This window comes from Rhincodon typus, chromosome 12, assembly GCF_021869965.1.
Source record: "Rhincodon typus isolate 14 chromosome 12, sRhiTyp1.1, whole genome shotgun sequence".
NCBI classification, from domain to species: Eukaryota; Metazoa; Chordata; class Chondrichthyes; order Orectolobiformes; family Rhincodontidae; genus Rhincodon; species Rhincodon typus.
The window spans coordinates 32808002-32831776 of NC_063343.1; the positions used below are offsets into that span (position 1 = coordinate 32808002).

Genomic DNA, 23775 nt, shown 5'->3' on the forward strand with positions numbered 1-23775 from the left:
CTCCAGTTCCAGCTTCTCAAATACCTCAAACAGTTGGAACAAGACATCCATTTTTTAAACTCTAAGCCCTTCATAATAAATGTCAAAATCACTTCTCAATTACTCACTGCACCCACATGCTAACTTTTTTGTGCTTTATGAAGAAGAACACCCAGATCTCTCCATGCTGCACTTTTGGGGTCCTTCTCCATTTGCTTTTGATTTTACCTACCATGATCTCATACTTTCCTACATTAAACTCCATCACTCACTCACCTATCTATATCCCCTTGCACATTCCTTATATCCTCATCACAACTTGCCCTCCCACATATTGTAATATCATCAGCAAATTTGAAGATTAGAACCAGCTTGCCCAGTGGGGAGCACGGAACTGTTAAGGGGGTGGATATATCGCTGTGTGACAAAACCCACCTGGTTCACTAATCTCGAAGATGGCAGCAGTGGAGTCCAGGCTTTTGAGCCCAGATCTCATCCATTCCACCCACTTTCCTTTTTTATGTTTCCTCAGTTTTGTTTTAGTTTTTCTCACTTACCTTTTGGAGGCTGTGGAAGCAGCAGTCGGTAACATGGCAGTGGCTGGAGCCCAGCGCAAGCCCAGATTGTGACAGTGGTGAAGAATGGTGGCAACGGTGGTCAGGGACAAGGCAGTGTCAGCAAAGGATGGCGGTAGTGGTGGCCAGTGATGGTGAAGGATGGCGGTCAACTGCGAGGGATGGCAGCAATGGCAGTCCGTGACAATATGACGAAGCCTTACGAGTGGCGCCAAAGCCTGGCGTGCGCAGGTGGGTCTTAGCCCAGCACAGGGGAGAGTGAGCCCTCTTGGGGAAAGCACAGCTTGAGCATCTGCAGGCCCATGGCTCAAGAAAAGACTGTAATGTTTGACATTTTGACTTTATTTCTTATTTTTCTACTTTCATGCTAAGAAGACTGCAATGCTTAACATTTTAACTTATTTCTTAATTTTTCTATTTCTATAACTTACTTTTGTACATAAGATGACACCATTTGTGGTGACATTGTACACTTTTCACTGTATTCTTGTACTCCATATTTGAGTACACGTGACAATAAAACCTAAATTTAATCTATGTTATGTCAATGTTACACCAGCACCAAGTGGCAGCATTTTATGTGGAAAATGCAACATGTGTGCCTCAAACAAATGACCTTGCCTGAAAGTCAAAGCAAAGCAGTCTCAAGTGGACTGAAGGAGTAGTGTAGTTAATTGCTACCACCAACCTCAGTCAAGGGGCTCATCCAGTACTAATCCAAGGGACTGGCCATGATCAGTAGGTGGTTAGTCCTACCAAGATCCTGGGAATCCATATCCTTGCAATGCAGTGTTTGGGCCAGATCAAATACAACCAGTCCAAGGATTACAGGTAGGTCTGTTGGGATGCTGTGCCGCTTTTTCTTGCAATGAGACAAAGGGAGAATTGAGTATGCTGGAAATGGGTGTAAGAGTAATCAGTGAGAAGCAGAAGAGGTAGAGAGGTGTTCCTAGTCAGTGAGAAGGAAGTGCAAGGGGCAGTAAGTGTTAATAGTTTGGGAGGACGATGTAGGTGTGGGTTGTTGACATGATGCATGGAAATGAAGGTTGCAGCCTAAGCGCCTTGGTCAGATGTATGTACAGTGACAAAGTTGGAGTGAGTGTGAGTTAGAAGAAAGAAGATTTGGCACTTACCCTTACAGAGCACAAAAGTTCAATGAATTTCGAATGCAGTGCCAGTCATCCCATCTTGCTTGGGACACAGCACTGTGTCAGGTTGCAATGTATCTGGTGGCATGGCTTCCTGTAGTGGTCAGCTGGGAACAGGACTGCACTCTTCCCTACCAACCCATCCACATAGACAAGCAGCACCCTGTTTACAAAGTGGAGAGCTAGCTTTGCTGTCTGCTGGGTCACGTCCTAAATGTAGATGTTTGAGCACCACAGTGTGGCAGGTCATTCCTGGCCTTCAGCATCTGAAGTTGTATGTCCTTAAATATGATACTGGAGGTGTGAATATTGTAAGGTCCCAGCAGGGGCAAGCACTTCTGCCTCTCCAGTTGCACAGATCCTGAGTAAGGCTTCCAAGAGCCCAAATGCATAATTAATGGCATGAAGAGTGGCGGATTGGATGAAAAAAGTTGCTCGGTATCAAACCAAGCACCATGAATTTCACTCGACACAACACTATAACAGAAGAGGTCCCAATATCTCTTTACAAAGACGCGCCATCAATATTCTCAGCAAACCAAGATATCAACATATCCTGCCATCTTCAAAGATCAATGCACATGAAGTCTGAGATCCCTCTGTCCCTGCTTACTCTTTAGATCTGTCATTAAGTCTATATTGTTTCTTCCCCAATCCTTCTGACAAAATGCATCACTGCACGCTTCTCTGTATTAAGTTCCACCTGCCACTGACTTGTCTGCCTGATCTGTTAGCCTATGTGCTATTGCAGGTAATGTGTACCATCAAGTAGATAGTAAAGACTTAAGTATTTGTACAAACAAAGATTTCTGTTCCACTTGCCAAATGTATGGTACATTACTGTACGTATTCCGCCAGAGGGACAACTTAAATGAAGGAATGATGGAGTTATGATGAAAACTTCCATGCAATTGTTTTCTACTACTTAAGGATAACTATTTGAGATATTAAATATAGTAAGAGTAAATAGGAAATTTAGAACAAGGAGAAATATATTAGAATTCATGTGAAACATTGATTCAACAAATGCATGCAGAGGATTTTCACATATGGAAATGCAGAACGTCACAATCTCAGAAGGTTTAGACATTTAAAGCGGAAATATATTTTTTTAAAGAAAATGTTTGCATGTCCTGCTTATGCTTTGTCCTAAAGCATGCAATACTAGTATTTACATTTTCTAAAATGAACTTCAAAACTGTTCAATTAAAAGCATTCCCAAAATACAACAAAAAAGAATCTGCAATAGCTGCTGAAAAATGACTATTGGTATTTAACTTACCCTCCATTAAATCTCAAATTGAACATGGTTCAGCAATCCCACAAAATAAAAATAAAATATGTGTGTGTGATGAAGCAAATAAAATCTGAACAGTGGCCATTTTAAATTGTTATGTCACTTCTGAAACTTACATAGTAAAAAAAACAAAGTAGCTCAAAGTGATTAAAAAAACAGATTTATTTCCTTCATTTCAAAATTTAATTCTGGGCCAATTTCCATCATGAAATGTGGGCAAGACAAGAGCAACGACTGTTTGTAGAAGGTGGTAAGAGACCTATTCTAGTTTTTGGTTGTTTTTCGTTTGCCTATCAAGATGAATAGCTTCCTAGAGGTGATTAGGAGAAGCAAAAGCGGATATTGCAGCAGATTCTAAGTAACTTTTTTTTAAGATTCATTCACAGGATGAGGGCATCACTGGCTTGGCCAGCATTTATTGCCCATCCCTAAATGCCCAGAGGTCAGTTAAGAGTCAACCACATTGCTGTGTGTCTGGAATCAAATACAGACCAGACCAGGTAAGGATGGCAGTTTCCTTCCCAAAAGGAGATGAGTGAACCAGATGGGTTTTTCTTGTCAATTGATTTGTGGTCATTATTAGAGACTCTTAATTCAAGATACTTAATTCATTCAAATTCCACCATTTGCTGTGGCAGGATTCAAACCCTAGTTGCCAGAGTTTCTGGATTAATAGTCCAGTAACAATACTACTAGGTGAAGCCTCCACTTTTAGCAGTTTAAAGAAGTTTGTTTTAACCCCTTCAGCAAAAAGATGGAAGTAACGTCATGGATTTGCAGAAGATTATTTGAATCAAACACAACCTTGAGATTCTTAAATATATCCACTGACTGCTGCTCAAATAAGTTCACAATAGACAAGTTGTCCTATTTCCCCATCGATCAGATTATACTGACTTTCACAAAAGAGGGTAAACTCACAAATAAAGTCATAAACTAAATATGCAGAGCTGTGTCTTTATCTTTATGCAGTCACCTTTAATTACTGCATTCAGTGTATGGAAATGGTGTGAGGGCTGGAGGGTGAAAAAAAGGAAACTCATACAGTATATGATGACACTGAGAGTGGGAGCAGGCAGCCTGAGGCAGCAGTGAAGCCTTGTGAGGAATGTAAGCCCAGGACTGTGATGTTGAACTATTAACTGTGTTTCTTTGTTTTTTCTATGCTTTATAAGAAGGACTGCAATGTTTAACATCCTGGCTTGCTTTCTTTGTTTTTCCACTGTGTACTAAGATTGAGTGAGTGAGTACATGTGAAAATAAAAGCTAATTCTAATTCTAATTCTAATGATCGTAGCTTCCAGAATAATGGTGCATACTAATGTGATCAGCTACTGGGAAATGCACATCGCTTGTTCATTAAGAGTCAAAAAACAGTCGATCCCATTGGGTTATATGGGACAGAAAATGGCATTCAGCTCTTAGAGGAAGCCTGCAATCTGTGCAAATCCTGCAGTCCTATTTTATTCCTCCCAGATATTTCCCTCCAGCAAACGTAGCAGCAGTCATGGCTTATGCAAACATGAACTGCATAGTGGCTAATGTAACTTAGATATTGCCTAGAAACTTGGAATAAGAGGCACACCGTGAACCTGAAATTGATGGTTTTAGCAGGTGGTTGTAGATTTCGCTGCAGAATGCAACAAATCTCTATCTGAAATAAGGGACCGTTATAAAATACTCTGCTAAGGAATTGCAGGTTTGTTGTTCTGAGCCCATAACATTTTATTGATGTGATTTTGTCTTCTACCTATTACTTTACCTGATGCAGAACTACTCACATCATCCCTCATAACTTAAGAAACTGGACCTGAATATCATGGTATTGAAGAATCCAACAGAAATTTATTATTGCTAACAGCAATCTGCAAATATTACATTCACAGACAATTACATGTGTTTGGGCCAACATTAAAGTAATTTATTACAACAGAATAGCATACTTTCAATAGCATGTAATTCTTCAAGTGATCCCAGGCTAAGATGTTTTAATCAACCCATTCAGATATATTTTGGCACATCTTCTAATCAGGTAGGCATTGAACTAGGACCTTCTGAACAATAAGGATTCCATCTCCTGAGATCTTTATACTCATAGGTCACATGCCATAATACAGTGCTGATATCTTGAGCATGTCTGTTAAAGTTACACTGACATGATGACTGTGAGACATAATATATGAAATTGTAAGGATTTTTTGAGAACACTTCCAACATTTTTCTGTTGTTTCATTGGGAGCTTTGTTTCTTCCTCTTCTTATCAGACTGGAATTCTCTGACAAGAAAATCCAGAGCAACTGTAATGTCAAATGCCCTTTAATGGTTCAATACTAATGACAGCAAATCCAAAGGGAATTAAAATGATCAGAATAAGAGGTCACCCAAAAAAACAAATAAGGGGATATTAGGAGAGATGGCAAAATACCTCACACGTTTGTATTTAAGGAGGATCTCAATGGAAAATAAACTTTAGCAAAAGAATTCTAGAACAAAATTTTCAAATGAGCAAATGTCAATGCTGGTGAAAAATAAAGCAATGGATGCACAGCTGATAGGGTAGTGGCAAAGAAAGCTCTACAGACCTGCCATATCCTGAACAACTCACTGAAGGAGGAGGCTCCACAAACATTCACATTTTCACTAATGGGGGAACCAAGCACATCATTGCAAAAAATAAAGCTGAATCGTTTGCAACTATCCTCAGCCAGAAGTGCTGAGTAGATGATCCACCTCAGCCTCCTCCAGAGGTTTCTAACATCGCACATGCCAGTCTTCAGCCAATTCAATTCACTTCACGTGATGTCAAGAAATGACTGGAGGCACTGGATATTGTAAAGGTTTTGGCACTTACAATATTCCAACAACAGTGTAAGTGTCAGGCAATGATAATCTTCAACAAGAAGATTGGGTGGCGTGGTGGCTCAGTGGTTAGCACTGCTGCCTCACAGCGCCAGGGACCCGGGTTTGATTCCACCACCAGGCGACTTCTGTGTGGAGTTTGCACATTCTCCCCGTGTCTGCGTGGGTTTTCTCTGGGTGCTCTGGTTTCCTCCCACAGTCCAAAAATGTGCAGGCTAGGTGGAATGGCCATGATAAATTGTCTGTAGTGTTCAGGGATGTGGAGCTTAAATGGGGAATGGGGCAGTGTGGACCTGTTGAGCCAACGGGAAGGTTTCCACACTTTAGGGATTCTATGAAGAGATAATTTTAGCAATGCCCGTTAACAATCAGTGGCTTTACTGATTCCTGCACTATCAACATTCAGGGGATTACCATATCCATGAACATTCATTTGCTGCACCACTGACATTCAGCTTCAACAATATACACTGCAGAAATTCACCGAGGATCTTAGATACATAGGGACACTATCACCTACAAGATGTCCTCTAAGCCATTCACCATCCTATTTTGGGAATATAATCACCATTCCTTGAATGCTGCTGGTTCAAAATCCTGGAATTCCCTCCCTAATAGCATGGTCTATTTACAGCCCACGGACTACAGTGATTCAAAAAGGTAGCTCATCACCAGCTTCTTAAGAGGACCCAACCAGTGACACCTACATCCCTTAAATGAACTAAAAAGTATATAAAATTAAGCTTAGGGATAACAATGAACCTTGACTGAGGATTTCAGCAGCTGAAAAGATGGCGGTGTACTCGGAGAGATGGCAAAACACGTTAATATTTAAGGAGGATCTTAATGGAAAAGTAAGGTGAATAGGTTTAGCGAGGGAAGTAGATCAGCTCAGCAAAGGAGGAATCTGAGGAGGGAGTGATGGAACGAATATGATCAGAAACACCCCAAAAGGTCCAATATGACACCACGGTTTACAGCCTGTTTAGCTTCACACAGTTTCCTGGGAGAGAGATGGTTTCATTTAGGAAATGGTATATTTTGTGGGGAGTAAGGGCTTTAGTGAACGGCCAAAATGTAAGGTTTTTTGCAAGGGTGGGCATAGTATTTTCAATAGGACTTAGTCCTCGCCATCTTCTTTAATTGCCATCACTAGTGGTTCAGGAGCCAATCAGACAGTTATGTGCTGTTTGCTGGCAGGCTTCTCAGCCTATCAAATGTCTTGTCATTGAGGTCCCACCCTTATCTGAAGCAGCTAGCTAATAGGAGACCAATAGCCACTGGGAGCTGGACCATGTGGGGAGGATCAGCTTGTGCAGTCAAGAAGCCTCATGCAAGCAAAAAACTAAGTGTTTCTTTTGAGGAATTTGGTGGTGGGGGGTATGTGTGAGTTGCAAACTGGAGGAAGAGGTGGTTAAAGGATTTGGAGACAAAGGAGGGAGGTGACTTTCAGCGGCCTCATTCATGGCCCCAGTTCAGGCGTTCCCCCCAACGCCTATGACAGATCACCCTAGTTTCTCTGTCAGGAAAAATAAAAACATTTTTCTCACCTGCCAGGAAGACAGGTAATCAGTCCAGTGACAGGTTGAGACTCTTAACTGGTCATTAATTGACAACAGAAGGACTTTAATTCTTGGTGGTTTGGAAAGCATCCAGGGCCCTTTCCACCAAAAACTTGATTGCTGAGGCAGCAGGAAGTGGGTGGGTCTCTTTCTGGTACCAACCCACCCAATTATTTGCACTTTCCCTACCTGCCTCAAAACCTAAATGAAGAGCATGTGTTGCTGAAAGCTCAGGGCAATGTTAAATAGGGTGCTGAAGTTGCTGATAGTTTGGTTTCAGTCTGTCAGCAAGTCAAAATACATGCTACTACAGAAAAAATGTCTTGAAAATTTCTATAAAAGCACTACCATAGAAGGTGAAGGATCCCTTCAAATAGTGTTTGAAATGGCCGGTTCAAACCTTATATCACTCATGGTTGCCAGGCAGGAACACTATGTGGTGAGAGACAACTGGTAATATTGGCAAATGGTACTTATGTCACTTAAGCATATTTTGTTAATATTTGAGGTTTTGGGTGTTTTAGACTGAAGTTCTACAAGCCAGTAACTATTTTCCTGGAAAGGTGGAGAACTAAATTGGCAATAAATACACTTCTACGTTTATTTTTGCCAGCTACTTTCTAATGCAAAATAGTGGGTGAAGCCTTTATAGAGGCCTCGCCAATATGGCTTCAGTGAGAATTGTGGAAGGCAAGAAGTCTGTGAAGGCCGAACTTGATGTCAGGAGCAACTCACTGCCCCTTTTATGCATTTGCCAAGCAGTGGGGTAAGTTTCAAGCTAAGTAGTAGTAAGTTGTCAATTAAAGAGAATTATAGCTTGTTAAGCACTTTATTCATGCCACAATTCAGCTCATTAATATTCAGTTTTTCATATTACCAGAAGCTCTAAACAAGCTAGATATTGATAATTCTTGACATGGAAGTCAAAGAGATACTTGGAGACTTCAGCTCATCTCTTGCTTCAACAGACCTCAATGTTGGATATTGAGCAACATCTCAGGACATGCTCCATGGGCACTAGCTGCACACACACAATGTCCATAGAAATTGTCAACCAATATGTGCCTCTAAGAACCCTCAAGACACATCTCTGATCCACTTAGAGGATGCTTCTACACTTTAATGCTGTACCACAAGTTGCACTGGCAACTATTTTTATAATGCTGCGGCAAAGACAATGTGCACTCGGGGACATGCACCTAGCTCCATGAACTGAACCGGGCTGTATCTCCAGCCTGTCACTTGCTGTTGTGGCACTCACTCACTCTGAGCATACCTGTCATTATCTTGTTTTGTGCTTTGTGCCCTCAGCTGATATACCAGGGTCACATACCTCTGTCTTGCCTTGCTGTTTAATGCAGACACAAAAACAGGAAGCCTGTCATGGTAGTCTGCAAGCCTCAATCAAGTCAAACAGGACAGCCTTCTCTCAGGGGGGTCCTAGCACAGTGATCAAAGGCCATCTCCAATACCAGTCCCAGGGTCAGCCACTTGGGCAGTCAGAGTCAGGATACTCTCCACCTAAGGTGAGAGGAAGTGAATATCGGGCAACCCACATCCAGCCTTGATTCTTTCAGTCCTATTGTGAGCTGTTTTCCTCCTGGAATGAGGGGCAGGTATTGCTGGCGACGGAAGTGGATGACACAGCTGTTGGGGAGGTGTCCTGAGTAAGTGAGTGGGCAATGCAGAGGGCATGCAGGTCACTGCTGTTGGGGAATCGGTGAGTGACGGGGTGTAAGGAAGATGTTGCAGGCAATATTGAGAGTGTTAGATCATGAGCTTTGATGGGAGGTGGATGCAATAGCAGAGATAAATTGCATGTGATGCATCAGACAGAAGAGTGTGGCGCTGACACTGGCAGAGCAGAGAGGTCATTGACCTCCTTCCTACTTTGCTGTGCTTTCCTGCTGATGACTGTGAGTGCACTGACCCAGGTGGCAACTATGAACCAGGCTGGCATGGTCTGGTGGCATGGCCTCTGCTGGCCCTAGGGCAACTAGATATTGGCCCATATACCACATAATTCAGTAGGACCTCCAGGTCCCTGCATGCAAAGTGGGGCACCAATTTCCCCTTATCTTCCATTGTCTGGGGCAAATGTCTAGGCACCATATTGGGTGCAGCTCTACACTTACAATGCCTGTCTGGTTGTACAACAGGCTTTTAAAGATGGCACTAGTACCAGCGATGATGAATATAATATGAAGATGATGAAGGTGGCACGGTAGCTCAGTGGTTAGCACTGCAGCCTCACAGCGCCAGGGACCCGGGTTCAATTCCACCCTCAGGCGACTGTCTGTGTGGAGTTTGCACATTCTCCCTGTGTCTGCGTGGGTTTCCTCCAGGTACTCTGGTTTCCTCCTACAATCCAAAGATGTGCAGGCTAGGTGGATTGGCCATGCTAAATTGCCTGCAGTGTTCAGGAATGTGTAGATTAGGTGGGTTATAGGGGGATGGGTCTGGGTGGGATGCTCCAGGGATCAGTGTGGACTTGTTGGGCCGAAGGGCCTGTTTCCACATTGTAAGGATTCTATGATAATAGTGATAAGTGCTGAGTTGTTCTGGGGATGGCACATTGCATGATGGGCTGGAAACAATCGAAAAGCATAGCGTAGGGTTAGGGGAGATAGTTAATAGTTAGGTTTGATAAGACACAGCAAGAAAACACCCTTGGCCTCGTGTCGATAAACCCTCAAAAGAAGTTCAATACAACCCAGACTTAGCCAAAAAAATTAGATTCAACTCATAGTAAATGCACAGTAAGCTGGGAAACCAGACAAACTAAATCTTGTGTTGTCAAAATCACATGAATTTTAATTACCAGGCTTGCATCATCAAAATCACATGGAGTTTATATGGTGACTCCATTGTTTTTGCCTCAAATGGAACAGGAATCATAAATAAATATTTGCGCAGGTTTTAGGGGTTTTCTAAACCCTGCCTTTTGAGAAAGAAAATTATACTGAAGGGAGACATGATTCAGATCTTGAAAAATTGAAAGGCATAGATGCAAGCCAGATCTCAAGAGACAGCTACACCCAGCTGTAGTGATACAGTAGCGTAAGGAAAAAAAGACAGTGTGTTCCTCTAGTTCAAACATAATGCAAGGATAATAGTAGGTAACTACATTCCAAATAAAAGTTTCCATTATACAAATAATTTCTTCCAACACAGAAACATCACAGAGTTTCATTAGCTGTCTAGAATGATATCTGTACAAGTTTGCAAGGAAGATTGAATTACGAAAAAGGCTCCTATGCTCCCATTAAATCTAAGGGATAAAGTTGACTATTTGGCCCATCAAACCAGTTCTGCCGTTCAATGAGATCATGGTTGATCTGACAATCCTTGCTTTTCCCCATACCCCTTGATTCCCTTACTGATTAAAAATCTATCTATATCAGCTTAGAACATTTTTAATGAGCCAGCTTTGATAGCTCTCTGTGGTAAAGAATTCAACAGATCCTGTACCTTTTGAGATAAGAAATTCCTCAACATCTGTGATCTAACTGGGTCACCCTTCACTCTGAGTTCTTGCCCTCAGGTCCTGGACACACCCACATGCGGAAACAACCTCTCTGCATCTACCCTGTCAAGAATCTTATATGTTTTAATAAAGCTGCCTTTCATTCTTCTAAACTCCAATGGCTACATGTCCAACCTATTCAACCTCTCATAAGAAATTCCCTCCATAGCCAGGGGCAACCTAGTGCATCTTCCCTGCTTCTAATGACACTACATCTTTCCTTTGATAAGGGGATCAAAACTTCACAGTTCTAGGTGTACTCTGACTAGCTTTGATTTAGCAAGATTTCCATATTTTTACAGTGTATTTCCTTTGGAATAAAAGCCAACCTTCTATTTGCCTCCCTATGACCTGCTGTCTCATTTTGTAAAAAAATTATGAAAAAGGAGCACCAAATCTCTCTGTGCTGCAGCTTACTACAGTCTTTCTCCATTTAAATAACATTCAGCCCCACTATTCTTCCTGCCAACGTTGATGACCTTGGCTACAGTCCATTCACTTTCCGCATCCAAATCATTAAATATACATTGTAAATAACTGTGGCCTTAGCACTGACTTCTGTGACTCTCCATTACATAGAGGATAGTACCACAGTGAAGTTAGTAATTGTAACATGTTTGTAAAGAAGCGAGTTGATTTGGTTTTAGTTTACTACTTTAAAAACATACATCAATATTTACAGAACTGTAAACAATGGGCACCACTCTCAAAATGTTTATTCATTCACAGATTGTGGGTGTCACTGTCACTATCAGCATTTATTGCACATTTTTATGCAACTCTAATGGCAATTAAAATTCAACAATATTTCTGTCATAACATATAGGCCAGCCAGACTGGGTAAGGACAGCAGAGTGCCTTCCACAAGAAATGTAATTGGAGAATTGATGCTCAGTCATTTTGTGGTGACTATTACAGGTACTGGAATTTTAATCCAGACATATTTAACTGAATTTACATTCCCCATTTGCTCTGAGTGGGGTTATGAATGTATCTCTCAAGATCATTCGTGCTGGCTTCTATGTTGTGTTTCAGTAATCATTTTGCAGCAAACCTGCCTTGATTTAGTTCAATGTCATATACACTTTGAAGCATGCGGATATTCCTGAAGCATCAGTTGCATCTTTGCAGCAACAACTGATTTCTCCAAATATTTGCTAAGCAGCCGCACAGTCAAGGTGTTCTATAAAAATAAAATAATTGCATAAATAATTAACTGACAAATGAATTACAATGTTTACTCCCACCCCAAGTCCTTTCATTTATATTTGTCTGTAGGTTAATCTGCATAAATCGTTCTAGTTTTGTGTACAGCTTGTAGAAAGGCAGTGGATATATTTGATATCCCAAAACCCTCCTAGAACCAAACTGACTCAGTTGGGGTTAACTGTAAAACTTGAGCCCAATAACTCATTTATTATGAAATAAAAGGATAAAGATTTTAATTTGACAAAGATTACAATTGATTGCCAAAAGGCTTATGTAATTCACTGAACTTACTTTTAAAACAAACTTGTTCATGGAATCTGGGTATCACTAGCAATTAAGGCCAGCATTTATTGCCCATGTTTAATTGCCATTGAAACTGTACTGGTAGCCAACTAACCACTACATCCTGTGCAGTATAGGTACTCATTACAATTAGGGAGGGAATTCCACGATTTTGACCAAACATTAATGAATGTACATTAATGCATTTTGATGTCAGGATGCTGTGCAATTTGAAGGAGAATTTGAGGATATTGGTGTCCCCATTTCCTATGCTACCCTTCTAAATTTAGGCTGTAAGTTTTAGTAGATGCTATGAGGAATTCTTGGTGAGTGCATCTTTTAGACGGTAAACATTGCAGCTGTAGTGCACTCATGATAGAGAGAAAGTGAATGTTAAAGATGTTGAATACCATTTCAAACACACAGGTTATTTTGTCTTGGATATTGTTAAGCATTGTGAGTCCTGTTGGAGGTGCACTCATTCAGAGAAGTGGGGGGAGTATTTCATCATACTTCTGACTTCTGCCTTATAGATAATGAACAGGCTTTGGGGAGTCAGAAGCAGAGTTTGTTTCTGCAGAATACTCAGCCTCTGATTGTTCCTATAGTTACAATAGTTATATGGCTAGTCAAATTAAATTTATGGTCAATGGTAACCTTGAGGTTGTTGTGAGCAGAGAATTCAAAAATGGCAATGCTATTGAGGTCAAGGGATGATTATTAAACTTTATATTGTTGGACATGTTCATTGTCTGGCACTTGTATGGTACAAATGTTATGTTGCAACTTACAATCCAAGCTTGAATGTTGTTCAGATCTTAATGTATACAGACACGGACTGCTTCAGTATATAAGAACCATGAATGACTGAAAACTGTGCAATGATCTGAACATCCTTATTTCTAACCTTATGATATAGGAAAACTCATTGTTGAAGCAGCTGAAGATGGAGGGGCCTAGGACACTCCCCTAGAAACTTGTGCAGATATGTCCTGCAGCTGCAATGATTCACATCCAACAACTACAATCATCTTTTGTTCTTACTGTGACTTTATACGAGTAAAATTTCTTTCTGACTCCCAATGACTTCAATTTCATGACGGCACTTTGATGCTACTCTTGGTCAAATACAGACTTGATATTAAAGGCAGTCACTCTCAATGCATCTCTAGAATTCTTTAGACTCTTAGAGGTGGATTCTCTAGTCACATTAGCAGAATCTAAACTGAACATAGGAACATAGAAACAGGAGTAGGCCATTCAACTCCTTGAGCCTGTTCCACCATTCAATGAGATCACGGCTGATCTGTGGCCTAACTCTATATACCGACTTTGGCCCATATCGCTCAATACCTTTGCTTAACAAAAGTTTATCTATCTTACATATAGAATTACCAACCGATCCTGCATCCACTGCCATTTGTGGAAGAGAGTTCCAAACACCTTTCGTGTGCAGATGTGCTTCCTAATATCTCCCCTGAATGATTTGGCCCTAATTCTCAGATTCTGTCCCCTTGTTCTGGAGTCTCCAACCAGTGTAGGTAGTTCACCTTTACATACCCCTTTCTTTTCCTGTTAATATCTTGTACACTTTGATCAGATCATCCCTTAACCTTCTAAATGCTAGAGAAAACAGGCCTAATTTGTATAATTCCTCATCATAACTTAACCGCTGAAGTCCAGGTATCATTCTTGTAAACCTACACTGTACTTCCTCCAAGGCCAATACATCCTTCCTGAGGGTGGTGCCCAGATCTGCTCTCAGTACTTCAAGTGGAGTCTCACCAGGCTTTTGCATAGCTGCAACTTAACTTCTGCATCCTTGTACTCAGTCCTTTAGCTGTAAATGCCAGCATTCCATTAGTCTTCTGCACCTATTCATGACATTTTAAAGATCTATGCAGCTGAAGTCCCAAGTCTCTTTGGACATCTACTGCATTTAACTTTATCTCATCGAGAAAGTACCCTGATTTATTTTTTTTTGCTATGTAACTGTCACCTGATAACACTGTGAATGGCACATTCCATCATTTTGCAGATCATCCAGAGCAGACTGATGGATTGGCAATTGATGGATTGTATTTGTCCTGTTTACTTGTGAACACAGCAAACCTGGCTAATTTTCTGACGTTCTGAAAAGTAAAATTATTTTTTGGAAACCATCAAAATCTTGTTTGCATTATGTTGTAGAAATTAAATCAATTTAGTCTTACTATTGCTATGAAATTAAGGAGACTTTTTTAACGTATCTTCTGCTTCATATACAAAAGGTAGACAATAAAGCAAAATAAATAAACATTGCAATAACACTCAACTGGGATTTTTGTATAGGCTAGCGATGTGGCTTTATTGGTTATGGCAAAATCTTTAAATGCCCAATGGAAGTGTTTAAAGTGAAGTGGCTCCTATTTATATTAAGGTAAAAGTTCACACCATAAAATGGCTCATAATCCAGCACTAAATCATTTCTGTACTTAAGGAAAGACATAAAAGACAGTTAGAGTAATAAATAGGACTAGCACAATGATATTGCAATGCATATCTTTCGAGCATTTATGCAATTTTACAGGAGATTCACTCATAATTGATCAGATATTGCTCATGAGTAATAACGAAGCTTGGTGAAAAAAAAGGTTTTTAATTTCCCCTTACTGACAAAAAAGCTTTTAAGAGAAGGAATGCTGCTTAATTTAAAACTACTCAGAAACAATCATTTCCATGAAATTATCTTGATTCTTTTCAACGATAGTAAATATTTCTTTAAAGTGATCAAATAAAATATATAATAAATTGTATCACTTAAAAACAGAAGCTGATTACAGATTCTGTCCTATGCATAATGTTGTTGAAGTACAATATTACTGCTACCTATTTCACCTCCTTTTATTTATGTGGATTAGTGTTTATGGCAAGCAATTTATTCTAGAGCTATCGACAAGTCAATTCATCAAAAGCATTAATCTGTACACATTTTTGGGAGTTTTGCAATTCGCAGCCAAGCCGCAGTTTCCATTAGGTAGACAGTATGCAAACTCCACTGTTGCATTGAAAAAATGAACTTTCATGACTTGAAACATTAAATCTGTTTATCTCTCCATGGATTCTGACAGATCTTCTGAGTATTTCCAACATTTGTATCCCAAACAGCCTGGTTCAACCTGAGACAACAGTCGGAGAGAGGAATAGAATTGGTGGCAAGGAAACAGCTTTCGAGATTGAGCCCAAAGACAACGAGTTACACCTCCCCAATATTGAACTGGAGGAAAATCATGCAGAGCAAGGACTGGATGTCAAACAAACAGCCCAAGAACAGATTTGGTTGATGGGACAAGATAAATAGCGATGAAGTAGAGCTGGAATTGTCATTGGAATTTTATGTCACATATTCAGATGATATTGGCAAAGGGGAACTTGCAGATGCAAAATAGGAAAAGACAAAGAGTAGATTCTGGGGAAACTCAAGAAGTAACTATGCAAAAATGGGACTGGCAGCCACTGCAAGAAATTCTCTCGCTATGGCCAAACAGTTGTTAGTGGAACAAAGCAAGGACACTCTCTCTCAATAGTCAGTGGAAGAGAGGCACTCGGGACATATGATGTGGTCAATCTGTTAAACAGTTTGTGCAGAGTTCATTGCAGCTCACATGCCAAGGCCCATTAAATATAATTAATCATGTCAAGTTTTCACAACAAAAGTAAATTTAACAAAAACATAGAAGCACACAGTTGAGGAAAAGAAGGTTACTTTTAGCTAAGATCTGGAACACTAGACAATTTGTTTCAGATTATTACAAATGATTTCTTTACCTCATCTTGTTTGCTTTTGACCTATTTGTTTCCGATCTAAAATGAAGCAGTACTGAATCACAAATGTAGAAATTTTAAAACCAAGTAAATAATGCCAGAATGATTTCTTCAAAATAAATTAATTTCCTGCAGAAAATTAACCTTTCACAGTATTGATTTCCATAATGAAAAATGAAACCTGTAAGAGAGGAAACCTTAAAGCATGGACAATCATGAAAATGACAAAAACAGCAACAATCTCCCCAGGCTAAAGGTTAATGAGATTAATAGCTGAAAAACTGGTGCCTCACCCTCTTGAACAGCTTGAAATGGATTGTTGGAGTCAACAAATCTGACAGAGAATGTTATCTTTTCGTTTTGCAGTATTTCTTCATTCATGTTCATTTCAGCCACAGCTAATCGAAACATTTTGTCATCCTTTCTCGCAGATTCCTCAAAAATTGCACCTGAAGATGGAAAAAAGATATTGATATCAACCCATTTACTTCAGTGTACTTAGACAATGAATCAAAATTATTTGTAAATATATTCATTAAGTAGCTGAACATTATATTAATGACGTAGATTAGAAAATGTTCAGAATAAACTAACAATAATCTTCAAGTATGGTGGCTCACTTGCATCACTGCACAATAAGAAATTATTGCATATAAGTTACATTGACTTTTCTGCTGTATCAATGAATTCAAATAAAGTATCTCTGAAAAAAAGCCAATATTTTAACAAGACACTCAACACTTTTTATGAAAATGCACTATATATCTCAATTAGAACAAGTTTACAAGAAATGTGCTAAAGTTTAAGACTTCCTACGTTTTTGACACTAGAACGCAAATTTAAATTTCCTTTTGTAATCAATAGTGAGGTGAGTTTGCTTCCAATAAGGTGTTTTTATCTGGTGTGGCAATGCTTACTTTATCTTGGTGAGGTAAGAAATTGTGCTCGGATATTGTGATATTAAAGAATCCAACAGATATCAATTACAGCTAACTATTATGTACAAACATTACAATCATGCACATATGTGTCTGAGTTAACATCAGATTATTAGGTTACAACAGTGGAGTCTGTCATGTTTCAAATAATCCCAAGTAAGGTGGAGTGTGAAACCATTATTCTTTCAGTCATACACCAGTGGTGATATTGTTAGTTTGTCTCCTAAAGGCATGCTGTCAAACTAATTAAGATTGTACAACATTCCCCTTTTCCAAAGATAACATACCTGAACATAAACAGATATACATGGTTATACATAGGCATGTGTTGTCAATTTAATAATTACACAAATCAGTGAAACAAAGTGCAACATTACATTTTGGAACTTTGAAATCTTGATCTTGTGGTCAAATGTCTGTCTGGCAGATTACACTTTTTTCTTGTTTGGCAACTTATTTATTTAGCTGTTAATTGTTGTGACTCAACATCACCACACAACCATCATCAAAGTATGTTTCCTCACAGTTTATGCATTATTGAAATTGATGTACTTTATATTAGGCTGAACTGACTTTCGTTCCTTCGAAATGTGCTACTGTAAAGTGGCTAGTGAGGACTTTGTATGATCTTGGCTGGTTACACATTCTGGAAATCTTTACTGGCATCTAAGTATTTAAACCTGAATTTAAAACTCACACTTTTAATCCATTCTGCAATTTTGTTAGATTTTGTGAGGTCAGCCAGCAAAATGACCGAGGAGGAGCTGGAGGATACAGGGGGAGGTTACTGAACACAGCAACACTGGTGGTCCAAGGTGTATTTGTTTTAATGCAAGGAGTATGACAGGTAAGGCAGGCAAACTTAGAGCTTGGATTAACATGTATAACTATGATGTTGTAGCTATTACACAGACTTAGTTGAGAGATGGACAAGAGCAGCAGCTTGACATTCAAGGATTTAGATGTTTCAGGTGAGATGGAGACGGATGTAAAAGAGGTGGGGCAGTTGTGTAACTGATAAGGGAGAATATCACGGCTGTTGCGAAGGAGGACACCTTGAAGGTCTTATCCAGTGAGGCCGTATAGGTTGAGGTCAGGAAGAGGAAAGGGACTTTGATGGGATTGTACTACAGGCCTTCCAACAGCTAGCGGGTGATAGAGGAACATATATTTTGACAAATTATGGAAAAAATGTAAAAACAGCAGGGTTGTTGTGATGGGTGATTTGTGCCAGGGGTTTGGATGTGGGGTGGAGTTTGTAATGTGTATCCAAGATGGTGTTTTTGAAACAATATATGAATAGTCCTACAATGGAAGGGGCCACACTAGATCTGGTATTGGGGAATGAGCCCGGCCAGGTGACTAAAGTTTCAGTGGGAAGCCTTCTGAGAGCAGTGCTCATAATTCTGTAAGTTTTAAGTTAATTATGGATAAGAAAAAGAGTAGTCCTCAGGTGAACGTACTAAATTGGGGGAAGGCCAATTGGCACAATTTTAGGCAGTAACTGGGGAATGTTGATTGGGGGCTGCTGTTTGAGGTTAAATCCACATCTGTCATGCCTAAATCTTTTAAAGACCGTTGGTTAGAGTCCAGAACCAGTATGTTCCTATGAAAATGAAGGATAAAAATGGCAAGATTCAAGCACTTGGATGACAAGAAAATTTGAGAACTTAGTCAGAAAGAAAGAGGAGGCATACATAAGGTTTGGGAAACTAAGTAAAGACAGAGTCTTCGAAAAACACAAAAATAAAGAAAAGAACTCAAACAAGAAATTAGAATGCCTAAAAAGGGCCATGAAATGTCTTCAGTAAACAGGATTAAGAAAATCCCAAGGCATTTTAGACATATATAAGGAGTAAGAGGATAGGCACGGAAAGGATAGGTCCACTCAAGGACAAAGGAGGGAATTTACGCATGGAGCTGGAGGAAGTGGGTGAGGTCCTTAACAAATTCTTTGTATTGTTATTCACAAAGCAGAAGGACATGGTGGATGATGAGTCTTGGAAGGGTTATGTTGATATTCTAAGGCATGTCAGTATAAAAAAAAATGTTGGCTGTTTTGAAAAGCATTAAGGTAGGCAACTCCCGAGGTCCTAATGGGATCTATTCCAGAATACTGAGGGAAGCAGTTCAAGAAATTGCTAGAGCCTTGTATGAAATCTTTGTATCTTCTTTAGAGGTCTCAGATGACTAGAGAATAGCCAATATTGTTTCTTTGTTTAAGAAGGGCAACAGGGATAGTTTGGAAAATTACAGGCTGGTAAGCCTTACGGAAATTATTGCAGAAGATTCTTAAGGATAGGATTTACTAATGTTTGGGGAAATGTGGACTTATTAGTGATAAGCAGCAAGGCTTTAAGTGGGGAATGTTGTTGTCTCACAAACTTGGTTGAGGTTTTTGAGAAAATGACAAAGCTGATTTATGAGGATAGAATGGTAGACATTGTCAATATAGACTTTAGCAAGACTTTTGACAAGGTCCTTCTTCGCAGGCAGGTTCAAATAGTGAAGTAATATGGGATCTGCAGTGAGCTGGTAAGATGGATAAAAAAAAAAACTGGCTGAATCAAAGAAGACAGAGCCTAGTGGTGGAACAGTGTTTGGAGATCTGTGACCAGTGGTGTTCCTCAGGGATCAGTGCTGGAACCCCTGTTGTTTGTAACATATCTGAATGATTTGGAAGAGAATGTAGGTGGCCTGATTAGTAACTTTGCGGATGACACAAAGATTGACGAGCTGTGGATACTGAAGAGGATCGCCAGAAGATACAGCAGGATATAGATTGGGTGGAAAAATGGCAGATGGCATTTAATCTGGACAAGCGGGGTGATGTATTTTGGAAGGCCTAATTCAGGAGAGAAGTATACAGAAAATGGCAAAACCCTTAGTAATATCAATATTCTTTTTTATTCATTAACGGAATGAGGGTGTCGCTGGCTTTGCAACATTTATTGCCCATCCCTAATTGCCCAGAGGGCAGTTAAGAGTCAACCACATTGCTGTGGGTCTGGAGTCACATGTAGGCCAGACCAGGTTCCTTCCCTAGTGGACATTGGTGAACCAGATGGGTTTTTCTGACAATTGACAATGGATTCACAGTCATCATTAGACTCTCAATTCCAGAATTTATTGAATTCAAATTCCACCATCTGCCGTGGCGGGATTTGAAACCAGGTCTCCAGAATGTTATCTGGGTCTCTGGATCAATAATTCAGCAATAATACCACTAGGCCATCGCCTCCCCGAGGCATCAAGGTGTACAGGTTCACAGTTCCATCGAAGAGACAACATAAGTGGATAAGGTGGTCAAGAAGGTATATGACATGCTTGCCTTCATCAGTTGGGGCATGGAATATAAAAGTTGGCAGCTGTATAGGACTCTAGTTAGGCCACATCTGGAATATAGTATACAGTTCTGGTTGCCACACTACCAGAAGGATATGGAGAGGGTACAGAAACAGTTTACCACGACATTGCCTGGTTTGGAGGGTATTAGTTATGAGGAGAGATTGGACAAACTTGGTTTGCTCTCACTTGAACATTGGCAGAAGGAGGCAATTTGACAGAAGTTCTCAAAATTATGAGAGGCATAGATGGAACGGATAGTCAGAGTATTTTTTTCCCAGGATAGAAATGTCAATTACTAAGAAGCATTTGATTAACCTGTAAGGGACTAAGTTTAAATGAGATGTGAGAGGGAAGTTTTTTAGACAGAGAGTGGTAAGTGACTGAAATGCACTGCCAAAGGAGGTGTAGAAGGTGGATACAAAAACATAATTTAAGATGCGTCTTGACAGATACACGAATAGGCAGGGAATGGAGGGATATGGTCCATGTGGGGTGAAAAGTTTTAGTTTTGAAAGGCATCATGTATCAGCTCAGTCTCGGTGGGCTAAAAGGCCTGTTCCTGTGCAGTACTGTTCTTTATCCCAACTGCTTCCATTTCATGTATCTCTTTCATTCTCCTCTGTCTTTGGGGAAGAATACTCCACATCTCAGAATGGTTAGTTCATTTTTTGCTGGGCAAGGTCATTATATTTGTCTTCCAAGTTGTGCTGAGCATGGTAACCCTTTTCAAGTGGCGTTCTACAACAGCGCAGCAATGCAATCTTAAAATCTTGCTTTGTTGCTCAATACCTAATGAGCACAGATTTGACAGTACAGATCTCATATTCTGATAAATTGTTTGAGCTTATATAGTGAGATAACAATGTGAAATTGGCCATTCCTCCAGTGTACATATCATGAAACAGTTTATCATTGTACTTTGGTCTATTGTCATCTGAAATACTGTGTAAATTGAAAGTAGCATTAATCATTAATAGAAGTTTTGAAGATGGGTCACTTGACCCAAAACGTTAGCTCTGCTTTCTCTCCACAGATTCTGCAGACCTGCTGAAATTTTCCAGTGAGTTCTTCTAATTATGTCAGAACAAGTCATATTTATTGTATTGTTAAACTATGCAAAACTTAGAAAAGTAATCCATCAAAAGGATGTAATTTTCGTTGTGCACTGTAACTAGGTCTGTTGTTATTTTCATCCCAGGAGTGAATGGAATGCTATTTGGATTTGGAGACTCTCTCTGCTGCTGGGCTTGATACATTTGTCATTGCCTCACATGCATCTGCAGGTCATTGACTACCCTGATTCATCCCTGACCAGTATACAGATTCATGTGCTCGCTGTCTTGTGCATTCAGTACTCACGTGTCCCTGTGCCACAGGAACATGATATCTTGAGGTAATGCTTTTGGTATTAGGACTTATTTGTCCTTGAAAATGGCTTGCCATGATATATAGTACCAAGCTCTTCTCTGCATGATCAAACCAATCTAATCTTCTCAGCTCCTTCTTTAACACTGTCAGCCCATTCCTAGATTATAACTTTTCTTCAACCCTCATTGTTACTCATACTTAGCCAATTGCAAATGTTCACACTGGTTCTGACCAAACTGTAACAGATAAGAGAATGTTTCTAACTTCATAATCAAGAACCTCAATGTGTGGATCAAGACAAATATCTCGATCTTTGTTTAGATTGGTTATTGTGCTTAGCTTGTCAGAGATGTGATCATTTCATACCTGGCTTATATTTCTTTTCAAAGTGATACCTTTGGATCTTGACAAGGAGACACTGCAATCGTGGGTTTACACACATTAGTAGTTCACAAAAGATCATTGAGTGCTTATGATCTGTTTCAACTGTATGTTTCTTAGAATAAGTAATTTTGAAACCGTAGGATTCAAATACCATAGCTATTGTTTTATATTGGAATCATTGGCTTGACAGATAACAGGAATTTTGAAACAAAGGTATAGTTTTTTTTGGCTTGTGAAAGATATGTACCTAGTTTTAACTTGTGCTGCATCCTCTTCAAAAATCGTGTATTTTGTAGTTTCCAATATTGCAGTGAGTAAGATTCTACTGACAAAATCTAATTGAGAGAATGGAACGTGTATTGGTGGTCACCCTACCACATACAGGGAATTACATCAAAAAGCAAATCTCTCAGGGGAGATATTTTGTCCATGATATTGGGAATGTATGGTGTGAGGAAGTTAAAACCTCCAAGGCAACACTGTGGATCCTCTTTGTCCTATGGGGTCATTCTTCATCCTGCAGACTCCATAAGTGGAGTAAATGGACCCAAAGCAGTTTATCTGGTTAATGGTAATCAGTCACATGTGGTGTTAAATACCAATCAATATCATCATGCTGCCCTCATCAGAAGATGAAGGTTTTGGTCATGTTCTGCCTGTGTCTTACCCATGACTATGATATTTTCAGCTATACAAATACAGCCAGGCAAATTCTTAATAATCTAGAATATATCTTGCCTTTCAGAGAGACTAAATGATAACTATTGGAAACAGTATGGTTAAAATGGCATACTAAATGTTGTGAGGTCTTGCGATTCTTTTGTTGAGTTGGCGGACCACTATCTAACCTTTAATGTAACTTAGAAAAAGGATATCTCCCTGGAAAATTTAGGTTTCAAGTCTTTTAGCATTGTTATTTTGTGTGGGAACTTTTTAAGCAAAAGGTTGAGGCACCTTGGATCCTTGCATACTCGGATGCTGCTATCTTTCTTTGAAAGGCATGTGATAGAGTTACACAAGTCTATCGGTGATCGACATTCTGAATTTTACCATTTCACTTCATCTCTCCAGATCCAATCAAAGTTTCTCCTGAATGTGTACACTGCACTCCCTTTCAGGATTAATAAATGCTGTTGCATCTCCTTTAAAATTGCTGGTCTGTCAAGTTGGTCTGGATAGAGATATTTAGGATTGTTGACTAATTCAATTATGTTTCATATGATCTGTTGTGCCACAATGTGTGGTTTGAATTTCATGAATTGTGACTAAGCCAATATGCATGTTGGTTGTCCAGTCACTGCTGGACCGTTGGTATCTACAAGGTAGAAAGAAGATTTCAGAAAGCCAAGCTTGCATATTGGCACTACAGTGTGATTTTGCCAGTGCATGAAATTGGTTATCCTTGAGGCAGTCTCTTATAGGGTTTACAATAGATTGCCACTTACTGGAGTGCAGGTCTTACTGCTTTCCATATGTCAGACTTAAAAGCTGTGCCT

General features: G+C 39.7%; 1 protein-coding gene across 1 annotated transcript in view; it reads right to left on the minus strand.

Moving 5' to 3' along the window:
• Positions 1 to 23775, minus strand: part of LOC109911032 (glutamate receptor ionotropic, delta-2-like) — a 477476-nt gene that overhangs the window by 369642 nt on the left and 84059 nt on the right. The window contains exon 2 of the mRNA XM_048603965.1: positions 16535 to 16690. Within this exon, the coding sequence (XP_048459922.1) occupies positions 16535 to 16690 (156 nt within the window). The remainder of the gene's footprint in view (positions 1 to 16534; positions 16691 to 23775) is intronic.